Raw genomic sequence first — 24883 nt, forward strand, 5'->3', positions numbered from 1 at the left:
TCTGCGGGTTTCTGGGGCTCTGTGAGGGCTGTTTTTTTAGGTAGAGGCATCAAATTTGCAGCATAGCATCCAGTGCCTCTCCCCCAAACACCCTCCAAGTTCCAAAAAGATTGGGCCAGGTGTCCAATTCTATGAACCCCAAAAGGAGGTGCCCCTATCCTTCACTATTTCCAATGGCGGAAAGGCATTTAAAAGGTGTGCGGTCCCTTTAAATGTGATGGCCAGAACTCCTTTTGGAGCAGTTGTGCGTAGAGTTCAATTGTGCTCCGCCGCCAATGTCTCCTGGCTCCACCCCCAAAGTCTCCTAGCTCCACCCCCAAAGTCCCCAGATATTCCTTGAATTGGACTTTACAGCCCTATCTTTGACCTGAACCTGAGATCTCGCGCAGGTCTGCCACCGCTGTACGCAAGGGAAAGTTGTTTGCTTGCTGGAATAACTCACCTGTAATTCTCTTCTAAATAGGGAACTTGGCCTCTAAGGGAGGAAGTGTTCCTTCTGACCCTCATAATTGCATTTTTCCTGCCGGGAAATTTTTCGGGTATGATGCCATACTCTCGTTACGGGATTGGGATTGCCAGAGAGCATTCGGAAAGAAAGCTATCTTGTCACTCCTTCAGATTTTTTTTTTTTTTTTTGCACATTACAATGATTTCCTCTTGCTCAAAATATACTCCAGATGTTACCGGGGTGCGCTGCTCCACTGCTTAAAAAAAAGAAGGAAAAGATAACGGGCCCTCTGTCTGTTCTGCTGCCGAACGATAATGCAGCTGAGAGGGAAACCGAAGCCCCTTTGTTGCTTCAAGGCAGTGTTCTCACATGCTTAGACAAGCTGTTGAAAAAGTGAGGTGAAGGGGCAGGAAGGGGTCCTCCGTGTACTTTTGGGAGGTTGGGAAGGGAACATAAGAAACTGGAAAGCTTGTGGGAAATACAGAGCCCCCAGCACTGAAAGTCACATAACTTGGGGGAGAGGGTAGATAGGTGTCGTGGTTAGGGTGCCAGCAGGGCTTTTTTTGTAGCAGGAACTCCTTTGCATATTAGGCCACACCCCCTGATGGAGCCATTCTTCCAAGAGCTTACAGTAGGCCCTGTGATAAGAGCCCTGTAAGCTCTTGAAGGATTGGCTACATGAGGGGTGTGTGGCCTAATATGGAAAGGAGTTCTTATTACAAAAAAAAGCCCTGGGTACCAGACTGAGACCGACTATAAGCCAGGTTCAAGAACCCTGTCAAGCAACCCACAGGAACCCCACCTAACAAGGACAAAATGGAGGACAGCCAAACATGGCTGGTTGCCTCAAGGCCCTTTCCTCCCCTTCGGAAGGGCAAGCTGAAGCTGGTATCACAGATACACAGGCAGGCCTGGCTGTGTTCTGTGAATCTCTGCAAGAAGAGAATTTGGTAGTGCGTAGAGAAGGTCCCGTCCCAATCTGTGGTGTGTGTGTCATGAAAAGCTTCAGTGGCCTGCTTCATGAAGCTTCTGCTGAAAGGGTAGGAGATGTGTGTGTTTGTGTTATGGGCATCCCTAGTGAGGTCGTTTACCCAGTTATCTCACACGAGTGGCTGCCTTAACTTTTCCTACCTCACAACATTACCATGAGGACCTCCTTCTCCCATATGGACCTACCTGTTCACTCTGGTCATGTTCAGAGGCCCTGCTTCAGTTGCCCTTACCATCTTAGGCTAGAAGAGAGGCAGTTTGAGAGAGAGAGGTTCAGGTGGGGTAGCCATGTTGGTCTGAAGCAACAGAACAAAGTTTGAGACCAGTGGCACCTCTAAGACCAACCAAATTTCTTTCTGGGTATAAGCTTTTGTGTGCATGAATCTGAAGAAGTGTGAATACACACAGAAGCTTAATTGTTGGTCTTAAAGATGTTGCTGGATTCAAAGTTTAGTCTGTGAAAATACCTTCTCTGTCATGACGCCAAAACTTTGGAACTCCCTCCTGAAGGAGATTCATCTGCCTTCTCCTATTCTTGTGAAGAAGACTTTGTTTGTTTGCTTGGCATACCCCTCAGTAATGGTTACTGGCCCTCCTGTGGTATTGGTTGTTAACTGAATTATTTTGCCATTTTAAATGTTGCTGTTTGTTCAGATGTTTTTATGTTCACCACCGTCGGGACCCTGAAAAGCATTGTAAAATGTTTTAAATAAAATGGGGAGCAGAGTTTTTCATTTAAAAGCAGCATAGGAGAATTCTAAGGTACCTGGGTTTTAGGCTGGCGTAGTAGTTGGTGTGTGGGAACAGGATCTGGACACCCTATGGTTGCCAAGACCCCACCAGCTGGTACCATAGAGTTTTCCCCAAAATTGCTAGAGCATCACCGCACAAAATCATAGTTTCTAGCCATTTCCTAGAGTGTCTCCCATGCGACGTGCCCAGCACAATATGTCACAGTGACATCATTGTACCGCACCCAGCACAATATGTCACAGTGACATCATTATGCCAGGTGACATCATTGTGTTGTGCACACTGCGTGGCGGCAGGACTCTTTGGGGGGCAGGGATCCCCCCAGGAGTCTCCTCCCTGCTGGCGGGTTGGGACCCACCAAACTGGGAGATCCCCCACCCCCTGATGGGAACTTGGGAGCCCTACTGAACCCCCACTTGGCCAGAGAACCTTGGGCCTATCACTCTTTTCCAGCCTAACTTACCAATGTGTTATACTGGTGTTTAAGTACCAGTGTGGTGTCCTGGATAAGATCACTGGACTCTAGTTTTGGAGACCCAGATTTGCTTTCCCATGTCTCTCCCACATGAGGCTTACTGGGTGATCTTGGGCCAGTCAAATCAGAACTGTCTCAACTCCACCTACCTCTCAAGGTGCTTGTTGCAGGGAGAGGCAGAGAATGCAGTCCCATACCAAACCTTTAATGGCATAATAGATTCAAATAAAAATACACAGAATATAAAAATGTAAACATTGGAGATAAAATCAAAATGAAACCGAGCTTATAGATGCATTCAAACATGGTCAGAATTAAATTTAAGGATGTCAGCCAGAAATTTTGCCACAGCCTCACTAACCACCCCCTCAGTATCACTCAATAAATAATAACAGGGTGACAGAATAGACAAATCTGGGGAAAAAGAAAGCTTGCCAAATAAATCTTAACGGAGGTTATGGTAAAAAGAACAATCAAGCAATATATGCTGGATTGAGTCAGGAGTATTCGCTCCACAGGAGCAAAGTCTGTCGGCTAAAGGGACTCGCTGATATCTCCCTTGTAAAACTTTGGAGGGAAAGAGAATGCAGTCATAAACCATGTTGAGATTTCTTAGGGTAGAGAAAAGTGGGGTGCAAAAACCAATTCCTCTCCCCCCCCCCTTTGAGAGCCATTTTGGTGTAGTGGTTATCTCTTATCCGGGAGAACCGGGTTTGATTTCCCACTCCTCCACTTGCACCTGCTGGAATGGCCTTGGGTCAGCCATAACTATCACAGGAGTTGTCCTTGAAAGGGCAGCTGCTGGGAGAGCCCTGTTGGCCCACCCACCTCACAGGGTGTCTGTTGTAGGGGGGAGGAAAATAAAGGAGATTGTGAGCCGCTCTGAGTCTCTGATTCAGAGAGAAGGGTGGGATATAAATCAGCAGTTTTCTTCTTTTCTGCATGGTGAGAAGTGGTCAATGCAGGACTGGTCATGATGGGCTGTATCATTTCAGAAGGCAGGTGGGGGACTGTTTAAATATTATCTATAAAAACACCTCTCTGCAGGTAGAAAAGCAGTAAATCAAAGAAGAGGTCATGTGGGTTGGGACCCTTTTTCCTGATGTAATACTTTTCTGTAAGTAGTAATGCTTTTCTGAAAAATAAAAATAAAGAGCGTGCACGCTTGCTTGCACTCTCTGGCCTGCATGAGGGTTCCCAACCTCCAGGTGGGGCTTGGAGACCTCCTAAAATTACAACTGGTCTCCAGACTACAGAGATCAGTTCCCCTGGAGAAAATTAGGTCTGCCAATCCCCAGGTGGGGACAGGGGATCCCCTGGCTTGGAGGCCATCCCCCCGCTTCAGTGTCATCAGAAAGTGGGGGCAGGGGAGGGAAATGTGTGCTGGGTGCTCCATTATTCCCTATGGAGACCAATTCCCATAGGGTATGATGGAGAATTGATCCACAAATACCTGGGGTTCTAGGGAGCTGTGTTTTGAGATGCACCAAATTTGCAGCATAGCATCTGATGCTTCTCCTCAAAATGCCCTCCATGTTTCAAAAGATTGGACCAAGGGGTCCAATTCTATGAGCCCCAAAAGAAGGTGCCCCTATCCTTCATTCTTTCTAATGAAGGGATGGCATTTAAAAGGTATGCCGTCCCTTTAAATGTGATGGCCAGAACTCCCTTTGAAGTTCAATGGTGCTTGTTGCAACCTTGCTTCCTGGCTCCACCCCCAAAGTCCCCAGATAGTTAATGAATTGGACCTGGAAGCCCTAGAGAAATTGATGCTTTGGAAGTAGACTCTATGGCACCATACCCCATTGCAGCCCCTCCCCTCCCCAGGTTTAACACCCAAATCTCCAGGAATTTCCCTATCCTGGAGTTGGCAACCCTGCATTGCAGGTTTCAGTTGCTGAAAGAGTTGCATGTTGGCTGCATATTTCATATGAGTGTGATGAGCCGGGCTTCTGCTAATGCTATTAGAATGTCTTTTGAAACTAGATTTGCAGTGTAGCTTGTAGGCGGTGCAGACATGTGCTTGGACACTGGAAACATTAGATGCACGCAGAGCCCTGAGCACAATGTTGCCAGGCAAAGGCGTGAACCTCGCTGCTCAGCTTTTATGCACACAACCAGTCAGCCAAGCAGCCAAGCTCTCCGTGTGCTTCGCTGTAATCCCAGCTAGCAGCTGGTCTCTAAGCATGGTTCAGGACAGGATATCTTTCCCTCCCCAAAAAGTACATTTCTGCTGCTCTTTTATTTTTCAGAGCTTTCTGAATAGCTGGGGGAAAGGGAGAGATAATGTGGTGCTTTGGTTAGAGAGCTGGACCTGGAAGACGGGTTCAAATGACTATGAAATTTGCAGGAAATCTTTAGTGCAGTCACATTTTCTCATCCTCACCTACCTCCTAGGGTTGTTGTGACAACAAAGCAGGAAACTATAGATACACAAACTAGGGAGCTGGATAGATGGATAGATGGACGGATGGACCATGCCTTGGTGTGCAGAAGGTCCCAAATTCAATCCTGGACATTGCATGATAGGATCCTACATAATAGCTATTGGAAAAAGACCTTTGGCTTCCTGAAGTTCTTGAAAACCTGCTGCCAGACTAAGTAGGCAACCTTATCTGCAGGGTTGCCATGTCTAATTCAAGAGACTTTGGGGGTGGAGCCAGAAGAATTTGGGGGTGGAGCCAGGAGATATTGGGGGTGGAGCCAGGAACAAAGGTGTGACAAGCATAATTGAACTCCAAGGGAGTTCTGGCCATCACATTTAAAGGGACATTACACCTTTTTAAATGTCTTCCTTCCATAGGAAATAATGAAGGATAGGGGCACCTTCTTTTGGGGCTCATAGAATTGGACCCCCTGGTCCAATCATTTTGAAACTTGGGGGGTACTTTGGGGAGAGGCACTAGATGCTATACTGAAAATTTGGTGCCTCTACCTCAAAAAACAGCTCCCCCAGAGCTCCTGAAACCTCCAGATCAATTCCCCATTATACCCTATGAGAATCGATCTTCACATAGGGAATAATGAAGTGCTCAGCAGACGTTTCCCTCCCCCCCCCCCCCGTTTCTGGCGGCTCTGAAGCGAGGCATTGGCCTCTCTACTCATGAGTTGCTGCCAACTTCTTCAAAGTAACATAGACACACCATCCCAAGAGGAAGTCTTTCAATAGGAGACTGAAGCCTCCGGAGGTGTAAAGGCACAAGGTTCTCTGGGGCGGGGCTTCCCCCCGCTGGCCAGCTGACTGGGGGCGGGAAGGAGCCTGGGAAAATGGAAGAACCCTCGCTGGGACCTGGTGATTGGCAAGCGTACTTATCTGAGCTGAACCAGTTCCAGGCAAAAATGTGCTTGGTGAGAATTGAATCTGGTTCACACGCTCCAGGGACCAGTGGGTGCAAAAAGAACCAGAAGATTTGTCTTTCTGGGGTATTTTTTTACCCTTCCCATATAGCTCTTCCTTCTCTCCTCATGGTATCCTCAAAACAGCTCTGTGAGGTAGGTTAGACTGAGCGAGAGTGGCTGGGCCCAAGGTCATCCAGCCAAGCTTCCATGACCGTGAGGGTTTTTTGACCGTGGGTCCCCCAGGAGTTACTCCATCACTTTAAACACACCCCACCCCCCCTCAGCTCACCATACTGCATTCTTACTGTCATAGAACAAAGGTTGAGTCCACTGGCACTTTTAAGACCAACAAAGCTCAATTCTGGGTTTTAAGCTTTTGTGTGCATGCACTAACTGCTGCAGTCACTCGAAGTGTGCATGCACACAGAAGCTTAGGCTCAGAATTAAACTTTGTCAGTCTTAAAGGTGCCACTGGACTCCAGCATTGTTCTGTTGCTTCAGTCCAAAACGGCTATCCGACTGAATCTTCGTGTCACATTAAACTATTTGTGTTTGTCTCGTTTCATGTCTGGTATGGGCAGTGGCGGACTGGCCAGGGTGTCAGCTTGCCCAGTAGCAAGTGGGCCCCTGAGGAAGCGGCTCCCCTTAAACTTTAGACAAGATGTTAAAAATGTGAATGACCTTTTAGTAGCTTGAAACGATCATAGATGTCCCAATGTTACTACTGTAATGCCAGTAAGATTTATGTCGCATTTAGGGTTGCCAGCCTCCAGGTGGGGCCCGGGGATCTCCTGCTTTTCCAACTGATCTCCAGCTGGCAGAGATCGGCTCCCCTGGAGAAAATGCAATCTGTATTTACATTTAGTATCTACTGTATACTGCCAGTAATATGTACAATATATGTACACTGTAATTACTAAAATATACATACATTTATTTTGCAAAAGTTTTAATTTTTCCACTTCCGTATTTTTGAAAATTTTATTTATTTCTTATAAAAATTAAATGATCGCCTTAGAGTTGTGAGTGGGCCCCTTATGTCTCCTGGCAACCAATATTTTTAGACCCAGTCCGCCACTGGGTATGGGCTGGTTTGCCATAAGGTTCCTCTGCTTCAAAATTTGAGGCTGTGGGCCTGACAGAACATGCCATAGAGAAATCTCATTACCCACCCAGGAGAACCAGAAAACAGTAGAAAAGACTTGTCCTATCAAGTGTCACTCACCAGCCCTATATGGTGGCTCGCAAGGGACTCCTTGTTGACAGATGAGAACTTCAGCTTTAGTTTGGTGGGTCACCAGTTTCCAGAGGCCTGATTCTAGCCCTTGCTGTTTTTGTTCAGCTAGGATTGTGCCTCAGCAGAGCTTCGGCATCTGTCCTCAACCTCAACTGCAGCCTGGTCCTTTTGCCCATGTGTCGGATTCTCCTGGCCTTCCTCCGAGGATCTCAGAAGGTAAGAGAGAAGAACCAGAAAGTTCCAAGTGAACAAAGAGTGAATGGATGGTTGTGGGTGATGGATTCCTGAGTGGACTTTTGGTGCATGACGGGGCACATGCCACTCTTAGGCAGTTATTTGGGCCTTTCTGTTTTAAGGAATGCTGTTGTAGTCCTTGGTTCCTCCAGGAATCAGTGATAATCACTTAACAAGGAGCAAGTTTTCCACGCTGCTTGTGTGTCAGTCTGGGACAGAGTGGTCAAACTTGCTTAACTTAAGAGCCATGTTGAGAGCCTCAAGACATGAATGTCAGATGTTTGAGAGAGAGAAGACCGTAGATTTATACCTTGCCCTTCTCTCTGAATCAGAGTCTCAGGTTGTGATCACACATACTAAATAATGCACTTTCAGTCCACTTTCCAACTGGATTTTGCCAGTTCACACAATAAAATCCAGTTGCAAAGTGCAAAGTGGATTAAAAGTGCATTATTTAGTGTGTGTGATCACAGCCTCAGAGTGGCTTACAATCTCCTTTATCTTCTTCCCCCACAACAGACATCCTGTGAGGTGGGTGGGGCTGAGAGACCTCTCCCACAAGCTGTTCTTTCAAGGACAACTCTTGCGAGAGCTGTGGCTCACCCAAGGCCATTCCAGCAGCTGCAAGTGGAGGAGTGGGAAATCAAAACCAGTTCTCCCAGATAAGAGTCCGCACACTTAACCACTACACCAAACTGGAAGGAAGGAAGGCAAATAGATGGAGGGAGGTGGAGGTGGAAAGAAAGCAGTTTTAACTTTAAATGCCTCTCTAAGCTAGTCAATGGAGCGTGGGGGCTTTGAGAATCAGTTTGGCCAACCCTGGTCTAGGAAGAAGTGCTTTCATCACAGTTGCCTGAGTGTTTGGTTTTATAGGCCCTATCTGGTTGACTCGGTGCTTGCACAGGGGACTACCTTTACCTTTTAATCTGGTGCGGGGCCATATAACCCTCCCAATCTATCTCTGTCCCCAGTTATATATGGAGAGGAGGTGGTATCTGTGTGAACTACCCATTTTCATGCAAATCTTAACCCTGTGACACAGGTTAGTCTTTGAAGGGGGAAAATGGACTTGAGGTCACTGGTTGGTGGCAAAGTGGAGATTGGAACCGAGGTCTCCCCGGGTCATGGCTGACCTTCTGTTCATCATCCTCATCATACTTTTAAAATTCCATTTCTAAATTGCCCTATCCCCATAGCTGGGGCTCAGGGTGGTGTACAACATTCAAGAGTACAGTTTAAAATAGTTAAAAAATACTAAAACAAATAGAATAACTGTTCCAGGTGGTATCTAGGATCATATTATCCTAACCAATGTCTAAGCTGCAGAGTCTTGTGAGCAAAAATTCTACCTTGTGAGCTACTGGTCTTTCAAATTGTGAGCTGCTGCATAAATTAGTGTGCTCTGGGGTCATCCTTCCTGAGCTAAGACAAAAATGTGTGAGCTGGAGGCTAAAAATGTGTGAGCTGGCTCACACTAACTCAGCTTCGAGGGAACACTGATCCTAACCCACTTTCAATTTGACCAGCTGCTTCATTGGAACCCAAATTCTGTATCTTTTAGTACCGATGTAAAGTTCACAGTGAAACTGATGAAGAGAATTTGAAACACCTAAATACCTGGGATGGGTGTTTACCTTGACCTTTTGCTATTATACGCAAGTTCTTCACTGTATTCCCCATTGAAATATTTGAAGACTCTTGAGTTCTTTTGTATGTTTATGTTGAAGGATTACAGCAAATTGTTATTAGTACTCATTGAATGTTGACTGTTACTGTGTAACTTTCATTGTGGATATTTTGTTGCCTGAGAACACATCTTTTTTACTTATATTGTAAAAAATTGGGGGGGGGGGGGTGTTTGTTTTCCACCAGCTTTATAGAATGTTATAAATCTACAATATATCAAGCTGAATGTTATGAAAAGTTTTTTTAATGGTTATTACTTGGCAGGCTGCGGGGTTTTCTCTTGCTAACCATCGGGAGGTTACTTCAGTTCTTATGTATGATATATCCTATATACAACAGTAAACCAGTGTATACAAATCTTTTATTTTATTTTTATTTATTTATTTTCCGCATTTATATCCCGCCCTCCCCGCCGAGCCAGGCTCAGGGCAGCTAACAACATTTCAAAATCAACAATAAGATAGTAAGACAGTTACAGTAATCTATTATCAATTAAATAGTTTAAACAGTTTAAGATTATTAATACAATTTTAAAGCAGCAGTTTTGGTGCTAAAATTAATGCAATGCATTCAATGGTATTGGTGTTGATAGCAATATCAATTTCCAATTTCTTCTCTCCAGAGAAACTGACAAATTATTACAAGCAAGAGTTCCAATACTTTCCAACAGAGGGATTGATAATCTTTAGAAATCCTTCCTCCAATAAACAAAGTTCATAATGCAGTCCATAACGTCTTGTGAAATTCTTTCAAATGGAGGGGCCGTGAAATCCTTGCAGCCTTCATAAGGCGTCTCTTCTAGATTTCAAGAGAGCCAGGTTGATGTCGTGGCTAAGTGTGCGGACTCTTATCTAGGAGAACCAGGTTTGATTCCCCACTCCTCCTCTTGCACCTGCTGGCATGGCCTTGGGTCAGCCATAGCTCTGGCAGAGGTTGTCTTTGAATGGGCAGCTGCTGTGAGAGCCCTCTCCAGCCCCACCCACCTCACAGGGTGTCTGTTGTGGGGGAGGGAGATAAAGGAGATTGTGAGCCACTCTGAGACTCTCGAGTGGAGGGCAGAATATAAATCCAATGTCGTCATCTTCTTCTTCAATACTGGTCTTCTTCAGTTAATCAGGCTGTTAAAATGGAACCCGATTTCAATAATTTCTTACACAGACTCAGAAGTTCAAAGCTAAAACAGAATCACTGGTTTCAAGTTGCATGTAGGATAAATCATGTATAAGGACTGAAGTATACTCATTGTTTTTCAGTGGTATTCTATCTGCTTTGACTTTACACTGAAACGCCTTCTCCTGTGGTCAGGACCGGATCTAGGAGGGGCGGAGGGGGGTGCTTGCCCTGGGTGTCGAGGGGGGGGGCGGCGCCAAATTGGGTATGGAGTCCATTGTATTCAATGGACCCATAAGATAGAATGGGCCCATAATGGGGCGTCATTTTTTAAATTTTGCCCCCCTCAAAAAACATGTAGATCCCGCCCTGCCTGTGGTATTAACCATCAGGAGGTTGGCAACTCTAGTGCTGTGGCATAGAGCCATGGTTGGCAGAAAGCCAATTTACCCATACACATCTATCCTCCAGTGCATCCTGGTGAGGTGTTTTGGGGGCCTTATAACATTACATGTGGTTTAAATTTGGTCTTGTAAGCCCTGGATGGCCCAGGCTAGCCTGGGATCTCTTCAGATCTCAGAAGCTAAACCGAGTCAGCCATGGTTAGTACTTGAACAGGAGACCTCCAAGAACAAGCAATGAGAGACAATCTCTGTTCTTCTCTTGGCTCAGTTTTTGATGAGAAAAGAGCAGGAATGCAGTAACACCTTAAAGACGAACAAAATCTGTGGCAAGATGTGAGCTTTCGTGAGTCACCGCTTGCTTCTTCGGACTGAGCTGTGACTCGTGAAAGCTCCTCTTTTCTACTGCCACAGAACAGGCCTGTAGCCACAGGGGGGCCTGTGTGGCACTGCCCCTGACATCCAGGTAGGGGCCCCCAACTTCCAGGAAGCCTCCAGCACGCAGTCTGCTTTTTAAATTTTCTTTCTACCATGGCTGAGCCGGCGAAGCGTCATCAGTGGCAGCCAGAGCCAGGGGAGCTGAGCAGGGCATAGTTCATTGTGGCTGCAAAAGCAACAGGTAGAGAGGAGGGAGGCAGAGGAAACCATGTGGAATGGGCTCGGGGGGGGGGGTGGATGGAGCTGCTGGCTGCAAAGTGTCAGGGTGGGAGAGGTGGAGTGGAAGAACGCCCCACCTCCCGCTAGCACACAAGGTGCAGCCCCTTCTTCACTCCAAAGTTTTAGGGTTGGCTGCCTCAATGTGGCCACCTTCAGCTTTTGCCACTACCCCAGAAAGCTTCTGAGAAGCAGCAAGCCCTGCAGTGGATGGAAATGGGTGCTCCGTGACTTTTAAAAAAGCCCCCCGGCTTGTAAGATTCTGACTACGGCCTTGCTACAGACAGTGGCAGCCCATCTTGATCTTTGAGATGAGAATTTAGTTTAATTTTTGCTCTCCTCCCCCCCCCCCCATCACTTCCCCAGGTGGCCAGCCGGAAAACGAGGAGGCTGTTGGATAAAAGCAAAACTTTCCACGTAACCTGCGGCGTCACTATCTGCATCTTTTCAGGTACGTTTACCTGGAGCAGGAAACGCTGGCTCTCACTGTGAAGCGCATCAAACATTATGAGCAGTTGGTGGCTTTTCTCTGGCAGTACATGAGAGGGTAGTCTTGTACCACAGTTCCTCCTGTAAACCTGTGGGTGTTCTCCCCGATTTTTCTAATCTCTGGGAGGGGGCCTGTGTTCCGGTACAGGCTTTGTTGCGCTGTCTTCTCTGCCTCCTAAAACCGTGCTGAATTCTCGCTGGCACCGTCGTTATCAGATGGAGCGCAACCAATTTAAACGCAGAGGCCGGTTCGGCACAGATTGTTCTACATGGCTGATGCCTGTCAGATATCAAGGGAATCCGGACTAATGAGTCTCTGTCTGTTTCACTTGTCGACCTTGGTTTAAAAGGCACAGGAGTAGCCACGCTGCGAAGGCGTAATTTATACAGGATGTATAGCTCGTACCTGTTTGAGCTGTGCTTAAATAGAGTGACAGTGTGTGCTGAGCCATTTGGTTTTTAACCTCAGCACACCAGTAACTGAGAGGTGTGCTGCTGGAATAAGAACATTAAAGGTGGCCAAGACGGGTAGCCCTATTAGTCTGTCCGTAGCGGCAGAAAAGAGCAGTAGCACCTCAAAGACTGCCCAAATTTGTGGCACGGGAGGAGCTTTTATGAGTCACTGTTCACATATCTGAAAAAAGCAAACAGTGACTCATGAAAGCTCCTACCATGCCACAAATTTTGATAGTCTTTAAGGCACTACAAGACTCTAGTTCTTTTCTACTGGTAAAGGGTAACTATGCAGCGTCAGGCCAGTCTCAAACCTTTTTTTGAGTCAGTGGGCACTTTTGGAATTCTGACAAAGCATGACAGTTGAAAGCCACAAAATGGCCACCTCAAGATGTGGAGTCAGCTACAAAATGGCCACCTCAACTTACATTCAGCCACACAGTGAAGAGCCTTGTCCTGTGGTGGCAACTGCCGCTGAAGCAACATTTTAAAATATCTGCACAGCCAATCAGATTTCTACTGGCTGATCAGAAGCCTTGTGGGGCAAAATCCATACCTGGTCCTGCCTGTTTTCTAAAAAGATGTGGTGGACGTCAAGAAAGGAAGGTACTATGTCCTGTTTCCAACAGTCCATCCTTTTCCCAACAGTTAGCAGTGAGATGCCACAGGGAAGCTGACAAGAAGGGGCCTCTGGCAGCAGCCCTGACCTGTTGGGTATCCCCAGCATTTGACAAACTTGGAGACCCCATCCAGTTATTGGGGGTAATAGCCTCCCATAGACATGTCCACCATAGATCTATCCAGTCCGTTTTTAAATCCATGTAAGTCACTGGTCATCACCACGTCTTGTGGCAGTGAGTTCCACAGTTGCTTCTTTTGTTCTCCTTTTTGTCTGCCTAATGCAGGAGTGGCCAAACTCGCTTAACGTAAGAGCCACATAGAATAAATGTCAGATGTTTGAAAGCCACAAGATATGAACATCAGATGTTTGAGGGCCACAAGACGGAGAGGGAGGTGGAAAGAAAGCAAATAGTTGGGGGGAAGGGAGGGAGAGGTGGAAAGAAAGCCACTTTAAATGCGTTCTCCAAGCCACCTACTGGTTTGGCTTGGAGAAGTGATTTAAAGAGACTTTAAATGTCTACTCTAGGCTGTCCAATGGGGCAGTGGGAACTAACGGGATGCTACCATTTCATGCAGATATGGACAGTGTGTTTAAGCCAGGGTTGTATAGAAGTGCCCTTTTCCTCTTTTTTTTGGGGGGGGGGGGGGGGTTTGCGTGCTGTCAACCTTTTCATTCCTTTCTGTGGTTCTGCTTCCAATTCTTTTGGGGTTTTTTTTCCTTTCATGCCATTTTTATGCAACTATGGGGGGAAAACACTTTTTAACAGTGAGATTTCTGGTGAAAGAGGGCTGGAATTTCATCTTGCGTTAGACGAACCTGCGTCAGAAACTGTCAGAAACCATGACAGAAATGTCCTGCGTTCACAAAATCCAGACGTGTTGCTAAAAAGATAGATAGATGCGTAGCAGACAACAACATCTCTTGCTTCTGACTAAGTGGGTTCTATTCCACAAAATCCATAATAAATCTTTGAAAGACACTTTGAAGACAGAGTCCTTCTCCTCATCTGCGTCACCTGCCAAGTACAGGCCCACAGTTTCTGATGGGAGGAGGACTTTTTGTATCTCAACAACCAAGGCGGCCTGCTTAAGCAGTGATGGACCTGGGAGAACAGCCAGGATTTGAGTCTGAGCCCAGAACTTCAGATTCTGTGACTTGGCCTAGTTAGTGCCTTAAGGCCTTTGAGCTTGGGCCTCAAAAGACCTCTTCAGGTACAGGCTCAGGACTGTGTAACATCAAGCTCTGTGACTGGTAGGCAGCATGAAGCCTCAGGATTGGCTGACATGAATACCAAGAGCCTTGCTTGGTCAACAGATCAGTTTTGCTTTCCTGCTGTGCTTCAGGCCATAGATCTCTGCAGTATCAACTGCTAAGCTTGGGGGCACTGCTCCGAGTCGGTTTTTGGGGAGGGTCTCCTTGACTTGGCTCTTTCAAACTGGTTCCAACCCCATGCAGCTGTATACTGTCCAGTACGTGCAAGACCCTATGAAGAGTAGAGCTACTGCAGGCAATGATGGTCAGACTTTGTGGAGGAGGAAGAAGAAGATGATGACGATGATATTGGATTTATATCTTGCCCTCCACTCCGAATCTCAGAGTGGCTCACAATCTCCTTTATCTTCCTCCCCCACAACAGACACCCTGCGAGGTGGGTGGGGCTGAGAGGGCTGTCGCAGCAGCTGCCCTTTCAAGGACAACCTCTGCCAGAGCTGTGGCTGACCAAAGGCCATTCCTGCAGCTGCAAGTGGAGGAGTGGGGAATCAAACCTGGTTCTCCCTGATAAGAGTGCACACTTAACCACTACACAAAACTGGCTGCAGGACCTTGGACAGTTCCACTGTGGACCGCTTGTTGCAGTGGCTGCTGGAATTTAGACTTAATTCTTAAATACTGGAGCAGGTTCAGATAGCTCCATCCAGGACCTGCCTTCCAAGGGCGAGAAGTGCTTCTTAAGGGGCCCATGCTCACATTTGTAGTGTAGCTCATCTGTAGAGCCCTGGGATCTTCTTCAGGTCCTCTGGCATCTCTAGAGAGGAGGATTTGGTGCTGGTGATCTTGGAGGTTGGTGGGAGGGCGGATCTTCTTTGGCTGTGTCCTTGGGAAGGAGACTGAACTGGTCTGGGGGCAGTGATGCTCTGTATTGGTGCTTGGGGAGCAACAATGGGAGGGCCTCTAGTGTCCTGGCCCCACTGGTGGACCTCCTGAAGGCACCTGGGTTTTGGCCACTGCGACACAGAGCGTTGGGCTGGATCGGCCATTGGCCTGATCCAACATGGCTTCTCTTATGTTCTTATGACTATTGCCTGTAGGGTTCAGGTTCAGAGGCAGTACTAACCTTACCTGAAATAGTGAAGCCCCACTAGAGGTAGAGTTAATCCACCTGTTTTTCCCCCAGTGTTGTTGGCTTGGCCAACTATGTACACCATGATCAAGGGCTGGAATGGATAGCTCCTCATCTGAATCTTGCTCAGTGGTCTGAGCTGTGAGATACTTGCTAAGAAGAACTATTACGTTTCATACCCCACGTGATGTCACAGTGTGATAGTGCCATAAGCTGGTTTTTTTTGGTAGAGTAAAAAACATACTTCTGTTTTCCCACCTCTCCAGTTTCTGTTTGTTTTGTTTAGAGCAGAATAATCCCCAGGTGTCATTAGAGGCCATCACGAGGATAAATAAGAACATAAGAGAAACCATGTTGGATCAGGCCAGTGGCCCATCCAGTCCAACACTCTGTGTCACACAGTGGCCAAAAAACCCATGTGCCATCAAGAGGTCCACCAGTGGCATTAAAAACCCTGCCACTGTGCCCCCCACAAAGCACAAGAATACAGAGCATCACTGCCCCAGACAGAGGGTTCCAACAATAAGCTGTGGCTAATAGCCACTGATGGACCTCTGCTCCATATGCTTATCCATTCCCCTCTTGAAGCTGTCTATGCCGTTAGCTGCCACCACCTCCTGTGGCAGTGAATTCCACATGTTAATCACCCTTTGGGTGAAGAAGTACTTCTTTTTATCAGTTCTAACCCGACTGCTCAGCAATTACATTGAATGCCCACGAGTTCTTGTACTGTGAGAAAGGGAGAAAAGTACTTCTTTCTCTGCCTTCTCTATCCCATACATAATCTTGTAAACCTCTATCATATCACCACGTAGTTGACATTTCTCCAAGCTGAAGAGCCCCAAGCATTTTAACCTTTCTTCATAGGGAATGTGTTCCAACCCTTTAATCATTCAGTTGCCCTTTTCTGCACTTTTTCTAATGCTATAATATCTTTTTTGAGATCTAGATCTAGATGGGTAGCCGTGTTAGTCTGTCTGTAGCAGTAGAAATGAGTGAGTTCAGTAACTTCTTAAAGATTAACCACATTTGTGGCAGAGTAGGAGCTTTCACAAATCACTACTTCTTCGTCAAGGGGACAGTTCTTGCCATATGTATGTTTATGGGCCATCAAGTGACTTCCAACTTATGGCGACCCCATGACTTAGTGACTTCCAAAACATCCTGTCATTAACATGCTCAACATTTTACTCATTAAAAGGGTGCCTGGATGGATTATATGTAGGAGCTGTTGATGAGATTCTCCATGAATATGTCTAATCTCCTTTTTAAGCCATCACAATCCCTTGGTGGACCATTCTGTGAAGGACTTCCTGTTGTCTGTGCTGAGCAGTCCAATTCTTTGAAATGTTCATGAGTTCTAGTATCTTTTGAGGGAATGAACGTGTTCCTTGTCTACAGTTTCTCTGTATCGTGCATAAAATGTATAATCCTTCATTGTGTTCTCTCCTCCCCACCCCTCCCCAGACGGTCATCGTTGTTTCATATTTGTTTGAACATGTGACTGTCAAGCATGAGATTTCTGAGTATTAATTTAGTAGGCATCTTGTATTCACACTTCCCTCCCCCTTCTTTCTTTACCCTTCTTTTCTGAATAAAGAATTCTCTTCAAAGTTCCCCCACCTGTGGACTCTCAAGGATGCAGGATATGCAAGTAATCTCCATAGTGTAAAGTAGAAGTGCCTCCCCCGAGTTCCCATACAGATCAGCAAGTCAGGAATGTGTGGAAACCGAGGGATGTTATAGTATCCAAATGGGTAGTTGATAGTATGCTTTGAATGTTCTATGCAATTCACATCTGTATGCTGTTTTGGAGTTATCTGAACTTTGCCTTTAAGATGCCATGTTCTGTAACGTTTTGTATCACTTCCAAGGTATCATACCTTGGGCAAGTATTGGATTATCAATAAAACAAGTCTTTGATTTGATTATTCGAAATAGTAATGCTTGGCAGTGACACTCTCAGGGTTGAACACTGACTGGAGCCCTCCTCTTCCTTTTTTTTCCTCCAGTGGTCCATGTTGCTGCTCACCTGGTGAATGCCTTGAACTTCTCTGTGAACTACAGCGAGAAGTTTCTCACGCTCAACGCTGCCAGCTTCCATGGTGAGGTGAGCAGAAGGATCGGTTTCTTCCTTCCTCATAAGGCTGTTGTGAAAGTGAAATGGATGAAGGAAGAATCATGTACATTGCCTCAAGCTGCTTGAATTGGATTTGAAAGACAACACACAATAGGTGCCAATCCTAAATGGAATCACACCCAAGGGTCATTTCATAGAAAAAGAGGTGCTGGAGCTTATTAGCACAACTTATGTACATTATTGGAGAAACGTCGACTGCGGGGTGACATGATAGAGGTTTACAAGGTTATGCATGGGATGGAGAAAGTAGAGAAATAAGTACTTTTCTCCGTTTCTCACAATACAAGAACTCGTGGGCATTCAATGAAATTGCTGAGCAGTCAGGTTAAAACAGATAAAAGGAAGTACTTCTTCACCCAAAGGGGGATTTACATGTGGAATTCACTGCCACAGGAGGTGGCGGTGGCTACAAGCATAGCCAGCTTCAAGAGGGGATTAGATAAAAATATGGAGCAGAGGTCCATCAGTGGCTATTAGCCACAGTGTGTGTGTGTGTATATATATTTGGCCACTGTGTGACAGAGTGTTGGACTGGATGGGCCATTGGCCTGATCCAACATGGCTTCTCTTATGTTCTTATTTATTTGCATATGCCACACCCCCCAGACATCACCGAAAGGTGTACTAAATTATATCAGCTCAGCATCTACTTTAACATGCTTCTTGAATTAGAATTGTCATCATCAAACCTTTCTCCCAATCATACTTTTAAAGTTACTTTCTCCTATGTGGCCATAGTGGCATGGCGAAGATTTCCATTTGTCTGCTTCATATGTTTTGGTTATTTTCCCATTTTTTGTGTGTATGAGTAAAAATATTAGAAAGGTGGTCAAATCTTAAAGTTCAGCAAAATTCTCACAGGGGGCTTTGAACAATGGAGCTCAGGAGTAAGTAATTTTTAGGGGGGTGGGGTAAGTAAGAAAGAGCACAGTAAAATGTAGAGGAATATGTTGTTGAAGGCTTTCACGGCTGGAGTGCATTGGTTGTTGTAGATTTTCCGGGCTGTGTGGCCGTGGTCTTGGCATTGGGAGACCTGACATTTCGCCAGCAACTGTGACTGGCATCCTCAGAGGTGTAACCCAGAAAACTGGAGTTCTCTTTGGGTCAAATTGAGAAGAAGTTGGTAGGCAGGTAATTTATTTCTACTCAGGCAAGTGGGGTAGGGTTGAGTCAGAGCCGGCGCATCCGTAAGGCAATATTCGGCGATTGCCTCGGGCACCGGCACTTGGGGGAGCGCGTTGTTTCTGGGTGTGCAGGGTCCGGAAGAACTCTCCCAGCCCCTGAGCACCCAGAAAGAATATGGCGTCTTTCAGTCCTGAGCGCTCTCCAGGTTCATAAAGTGCCCCAGGACAGCAGCTCTTCCATCAGGCCCTGCCTTCGGTGAAGGTGGGTGCTATCAGGGATCTCCCTGGAGTTGACAGAATGCCGACGGGGATGAAGCCCTGCGCAGCAGCCAGGCCACAGCTGCCTGCCCACCTACCTCCAGCTTTTGCTTCTCAGCTGGGGCTGGGGGCGGGCGGAGTCCAGAGAGCGCGAAGGTGCTGGGGGCAGAGAGAGGAGCTCCTCGGCAACGACAGCCCTACTTGGAAGGCAGCGTGCAGCCAGGGTGGTGACTCTGCGGCTGGAAGGTTGTGGTGGCTCTGGAGAGGGAAGGCGTGAGCATCTGATCCCCCCCACCCCATCCCCGATCAGGCTTCCTGCAAGGCGCACTGGACACGAGCGTCAGCTCCCCCCATCCCTGTTCAGGCTTCCTGCCTGATCGGGCCCAGGGCTTGTGTCCCCCATGCCTTGCAAGGCGCGCTGGACGCGAACATTGGCTACCCCTGCCTGCTTGATGACGTTGCTTATGTGATGTCATCATGCTGTGTGCGCGCATGGGATTGGGGGGGGGGGGCTGCCCCAGCAGCAGAACCCCTAGCACCGGCCCTGGGTTGAGTCATTATCTTGTGGGAGCTTCCTGGGCTGTGACATGCTAATGGAGGAGCTTACCTGAGGGGTTCTGTTAGAATTAAAATTTAGAGGCTCCAGAGCTCTGCTCCTGTGAGCTCCTGCCCAAAATGTGGCCTGATTACAACCTTGTAAGCCCATTGACTGCAGTGGTGTTAGAAGAGTGTAGCTCTGTTTTGGATTTCCCTGAAATAGTCCTGCTAAGGAAATGGATTGTGAGCTCTGCCAAAGCTCCTGAAAGAACTCATGCTCTCTTTTGTCTGCTTTTCTAGGATCCCAGGAAGCTCCTGTTTGCTACGGGTAAGTCCGTGATAATGTTTGCACAAGGCTGGCGCTCAGCTTAAGTTGTCAGAACTTTGTTTGCAAAATGGAAATTGGCTTTAATCTATTCTGCTCCACAACTGGCGTAGCGGTTCTCTCTGGGAACAAAGTAAGCCACTGGCAGTTATTTCTTCTTTAAAAAAAAAAAAGAAATGCCCAAGTTTTATTACAGTAACATGCATTCGCTTGCAAAACAATGTCATGTACTTAATTCCGTTGGGAAGAAGGCTTAATTTCCAAAACAAAAGGTTGTAGGTGCATTTGGCTGCTCTGGCTGCTCTGGCTGCCTCTACTCAAACCCAAACGTGTTTCCTGAGAAGTAGGCCCCCTTGTGTACAGTTTTGCTTACTCCCTGGTAAATGCAGGGTAGGAGCTGTGGCTTAGAATCACAGAATCATAAAATAGAATCATAGAGTTGGAAGGGACCTCCAGGGTCATCTAGTCCAACCCCCTGCACAATGCAGGAAACTCACAAATACCTCCCCCTAAGTTCACAGGATTTGCATTGCTGTCAGATGGCCATCTAGCCTCTGTTGAAAAACCTCCAAGGAAGGAGAGCCCACCACCTCCCGAGGATACCTAACGGAGGATGCTCTAATGGTCAGAGCGGTTCCTCAATGGAACAGGCTTCCTCGGGAGGTGGCGGGCTCTCCTTCCTTGGAGGTTTTTCAACAGAGGCTAGATGGCCATCTGACAGCAATGCAGATCCTGTGAACTTAGGGGGAGGTATTTGTGAGTTTCCTGCATTGTGCAGGGGGTTGGACTAGATGACCCTGGAGGTCCCTTCCAACTCTATGATTCTATTTTGTGATTCTAAGCCACAGCTCCTACCCTGCATTTGGGGGTTTTGGCCACTGTGTGACACAGAGTGTTGGGCTGGATGGGCCATTGACCCGATCCAACATGGCTTCTCTTATATTCTTATGACCATGAACCAGTTGCTCTGTCAGTCTAATGTACCTGATAGGGTTTGGGCCAAGGCAAAACGGTGGAGGGGAAAACCACGAGCCCCGCCTAGAACTCCTTGGAGAAAAATGGGATAAAAATTTACTAGAGAGATCCCCTGGCAGGGTGGCTACTCAGTTTGCCATGATTTGAGATCCTTGATGTGGCAAAAGGTTGTTTTCTACTACATCTACCCCTCTCTTGAGCATTCAGTCTTCTAGACAAAGATGGTTGCATCCATCAGTCATGGATATTGTCAGCCAGGTGTTGATAGGTTGTGTGGCCAGGAGGGCATGGATTAGGTGCTCTGCTGGCACTGGATGGCCTTCAACTGAACCTTAACTGCTGTACAGCAAGAGGAGGGGGAAACGTTAGCAGGGCTCAGCATCTCTTGGAACAATGCATAAGATGCCAAAATGTTCCTACTGCTCTCATGCAAAACCAAAACATAGTAGTGTCATTGGACCCTCTGAATTAAAGGTATTCTTGGAATTCATCGCTCACTGTTTTATGTCTTAACTTTCAATATGTATACTTTCAATATATATGTGTGTGTATAATCATGGCTATTGTCAGAAGCAGTTCCTGTGAATGCAGTGCAAAACTTTTTTGGAAGCTTATGCAACATTGCAAATTCCATGCACTGAAGCGTCCAGCGATGCCATCAACCTGGTTGTGCTGAAATCCAAACAGCTTCTTCCTAGAGCCAGTCTGGTGTGGTTAAACGCGTGGACTCTTTATTCTCCACTCCTCCACTTCCAGCTGCTGGAATGCCCTTGAAAGGACAGCATCTGTGAGAGCTCTCTCAGCCCCACCTACCTCACAGGGTGGCTGTTGTGGGGGAGGAAGATAAAGGAGATTGTAGGCCACTCTGAGACTCTGATTCAGAGAGAAGGATGGGGTATAAATCTTTCTTCTTCCTCTTCTTCTTCTTCCTCTTTCTCTTCTTCCTGCAAGAAGTCCACTTCATGGATGTTTTGTAAAGTTAAGTATGCACTTGCAGCTGCAATCCTAAGGGAGTTTTTGTGTGTGTGTGTGTGTGGAGGGGGGATAGGCTCCATTGGATTACATGGGGTTTACTTCTGAGTAGATCTAATTAGCCTTGTTCCCCAAGCATGCAGATGCAGAATGTGCAAGAAGCACGCATCATTTCTTTGGTTCTCCCTCCTCCCGCCTTTTCTCCTTAAGATTTTTCATTTCTTGGGCCACCAACTTTGATAGTGAAATGCCAATCAATTTAAAATGCCTTCCCGCTGTCAAGCCTAGATGTGGATTAGCAGCCTTCCCCGTTGAGCTCTAATGGATAGGTGACGATCTGGGGGCAACATTGATCTGTTTTGCAGGTTAATGCTAATGCCTTTTGTGTTTCACGGTCAGCAAATGGTGTTTCAGATGTTTGAGTTTCTTTTGCGCGGGTGGACTTTCTAATCCATTTTGCTGGGGAGGAGGGAGAGGGATTTTTTCCTCTGTTTGCTCCGGTCAGCAGAATTTAAAACAAGGTTTGTTGATGAGCCGCTGCATTGCAAGTCAGTGTCAAAGAAAAGTTGGCAGGTTCTTGGTTAGAATCTTATCACTTCTAGGAATGTGGCCCTGCCTTGCAGCCTCAGTCTTCCACCTGCAATTTTTGTTGTTCAGTCGCACAGTCGAGTCCAACTCTTTGCGACCCCATGGACAAAGTCACGCCAGGCCCTCCTGTCTTCCACCATCCTCCGAAGTCTGCTCAAATTCATGTTTGTTACATCAGTAACGCTCTCCAGCCATCTCATCTTTTGCCATCCCCTTCTTCTTTTGCCTTCTGTCTTTCCCAGCATCAGGGTCTTCTCCAGAGAGTGCTCCCTTCTCATTTGGTGGCCAAAGTATTTGAGCTTCAACTTCAGTATCTGACCTTCCAGGGAAGAGTCGGGTTAATTTCCCTTAGGACTGAATGATTGGATCTTCTTGCAGTCCAAGGGACTCTCAAGATTCTTCTCCAGCACCGCATCTCAAAAGCATCTATTCTTCTGCGCTCGACCTGCAATATGGAAAGGATAAATGGCAGGCTAGCACGGACCATGCAAAAAATACTTGGTCTTTTAATGTTTGTTGTGTGCTGGTGGAAAACACCCTCTGTTCTTTTACTTTTTGTAGTTCACTCCTCCCTCCCTTGGGTGCTGCAGTAACCAGGATTGGAAGCATCAACAATGCTGATTGAGGTTGCCTAAACACCCCCCTCCCCCAGTGACCCCCTAGATCACTCAGTCAGTGTTCCCTCTAAGCTGCCGTGTCTTGTGAACAAAAATTCTGCTTTGTGAGCTACTGGCATTAAAGTTGTGAGCTGCTGCATCAATCAGTGTGCTCTGGGGTCATCCTTCCTGAGCGAAGACAAAAAATGTGTGAGCCAGAGGCTAAAAATCTGTGAGCTGGCTTATGCTAACTCAGCTTAGAGGGGACACGGCACTCAGTGTAGTTCTGCAAAATCTTGGTGACACTGCTTCTCTTGTTTTCATTCCTTATAACCCCTCCGCCCATACATATTGGTTTACATTTTATGTTTTTCTGCAAACCTGGGGCCTCTCCCAGGCTTGTAGAAAAAATTCCACATCTATACATGGCCTCACTGTGCAGATGTTTTGATCTATAAGGCCATTGATCAGAATTAGATCTAGTGACATCATGTATAACAGAAGAGACTGGATTTATACCTCACCCTTCACTACCCAAAGGAGTCTCCGAGCGCCTTTCCCTTCCCTTCCCCTCCCCGCAACAGACACCCTGTGAGGTAGGTGGGGCTGACAAAGCTGCTCTTGAGCAGAACGGCCTTGAGAGAACTTGGGGCTGACCTAAGGTCACATCAGCAGGTGCATGTGGAGGAGTAGGGAATCAAACCCAGTTCTTCCGGATAAGAGTCTGCACACTTAACCACAATGTGAAATTGGCTCTCAGTGCGACCGTAGGTGGAATTCCAAGACGGTGACATTTTCAAAAGCCTTAATTTTAGCTAGATCATGCCCATTTTGAATATCAACAATAACAGAGCAGTGCACCTTTGTCGTAACACAAAATGCAATTAATATATGTCTTTTTGTTTCAGTTCCTGGATTAACCGGAGTGTTTATGGTGCTGGTGTTATTCCTGATGTCTACAGCATCTACTTACGCCATTAGGTAAGACGTAGCCCAGTCATTGTCTTATGCATTGACTCTTAAGTAATCAGGGAGTAGAGCAGGCGTTCAAAATCTTCTCCAGGCTGTGAAAGAACAACAAAGAGGAGAAACCAAAGCTGCAGAAAGGGAGCCACCAAAGTGGTTATCAGGGCCGGCTCGCCCACTAGGCAAACTAGGAGGTTGCCTAGGGTACCACGAAGGGAGGTGCTGAATTGGGCTCCCCCCCTCCTAGTGCTCAAGACCACCGCCTAGTTTGTCTCACTCTCCCCCCGCCACTGCTGTTGCTGCAGTTGCTGCTACCGCCAGCCCCCTCCCTTCTGCCCCCCCCCAAGCTCGCTGCAATGAAGCCAGGACCTACTGGCTTCGAGGCAGCTGCGTATTTTTTGAAGCCAGCGTTGGAGGAGGCTTCACTCCCCCTCACTTCCAGTTCCGGTGGTGGTGGCAGCAGCAGGGGAGGCGCTGGGCAGGGAGCCTGCCTGGGGTGCCATGTGCTCTGAGGCCGTCACTGGTGGTTATGCACCTTTTTCTTATGAGTTTGGGACCTTTTAGTTGGGTGAAAAAATGACTTTGGGGAGACATAATAACTTTTAATAGAATTGTGCATCGGGGGGGGAGGGAGTGGGGAACGATAACTTTTTCTGCCTCTCCCATAGCAGTCAAACTGAAACGGATGGTCAGTAGATGCAGGTCTGTGGGATTCATGTATAGCTGACTTATGGTGACCCTGTTGGGTTTTCAAAGCAAAAGTCATTCAGAAGTGGTTTCCTATTGCATGCCTCTGAGTCTCAGCCCTGGGATTCCTTGGAAGTCTCCCCTCCAAATACTAGTCAGGGTCCACCTTGCTTGTTTTTTAAAGATCTGATGAGCCCAGAACTAGGGCAACTGGAATGATTAAAGGGTTGGAACACTTTCCCTATGAAGAAAGGTTAAAACGCTTGGGGCTCTTTAGCTTGGAGAAACGTTGACTGCGGGGTGACATGATAGAGGTTTACAAGATTATTTATGGGATAGAGAAGGTAGGGAAAGAAGTACTTTCCCCCCTTTCTCACAATAAAGAACTCATGGGCACTCAATGGAACTGCTGAGCAGTCGGGTTAGAACGGATAAAAGGAAGTACTTCTTCACCTGTTGGCTCTGTTCAGACGCACAGTATAA

General features: G+C 46.9%; 1 protein-coding gene across 6 annotated transcripts in view; it reads left to right on the forward strand.

Moving 5' to 3' along the window:
• Window positions 1-24883, forward strand: part of NOX4 (NADPH oxidase 4) — a 191178-nt gene that overhangs the window by 21853 nt on the left and 144442 nt on the right. For 5 of the 6 annotated variants that reach the window (XR_009555216.1, XM_060234961.1, XM_060234959.1 and 2 more), the window contains exons 2-6: window positions 7348-7458; window positions 11694-11778; window positions 17245-17342; window positions 19592-19619; window positions 23656-23728. Coding sequence is in view for 5 of the 6 variants with exons in the window: in XM_060234961.1 (XP_060090944.1) it covers window positions 7348-7458; window positions 11694-11778; window positions 17245-17342; window positions 19592-19619; window positions 23656-23728 (395 nt within the window). In the remaining variant the exon portion in view is untranslated. The remainder of the gene's footprint in view (window positions 1-7347; window positions 7459-11693; window positions 11779-17244; window positions 17343-19591; window positions 19620-23655; window positions 23729-24883) is intronic. The other variant, XM_060234960.1, reaches the window with a different exon arrangement.

The sequence above is a fragment of the Heteronotia binoei genome, chromosome 3 (genome assembly GCF_032191835.1).
Source record: "Heteronotia binoei isolate CCM8104 ecotype False Entrance Well chromosome 3, APGP_CSIRO_Hbin_v1, whole genome shotgun sequence".
NCBI lineage: Eukaryota > Metazoa > Chordata > Lepidosauria > Squamata > Gekkonidae > Heteronotia > Heteronotia binoei.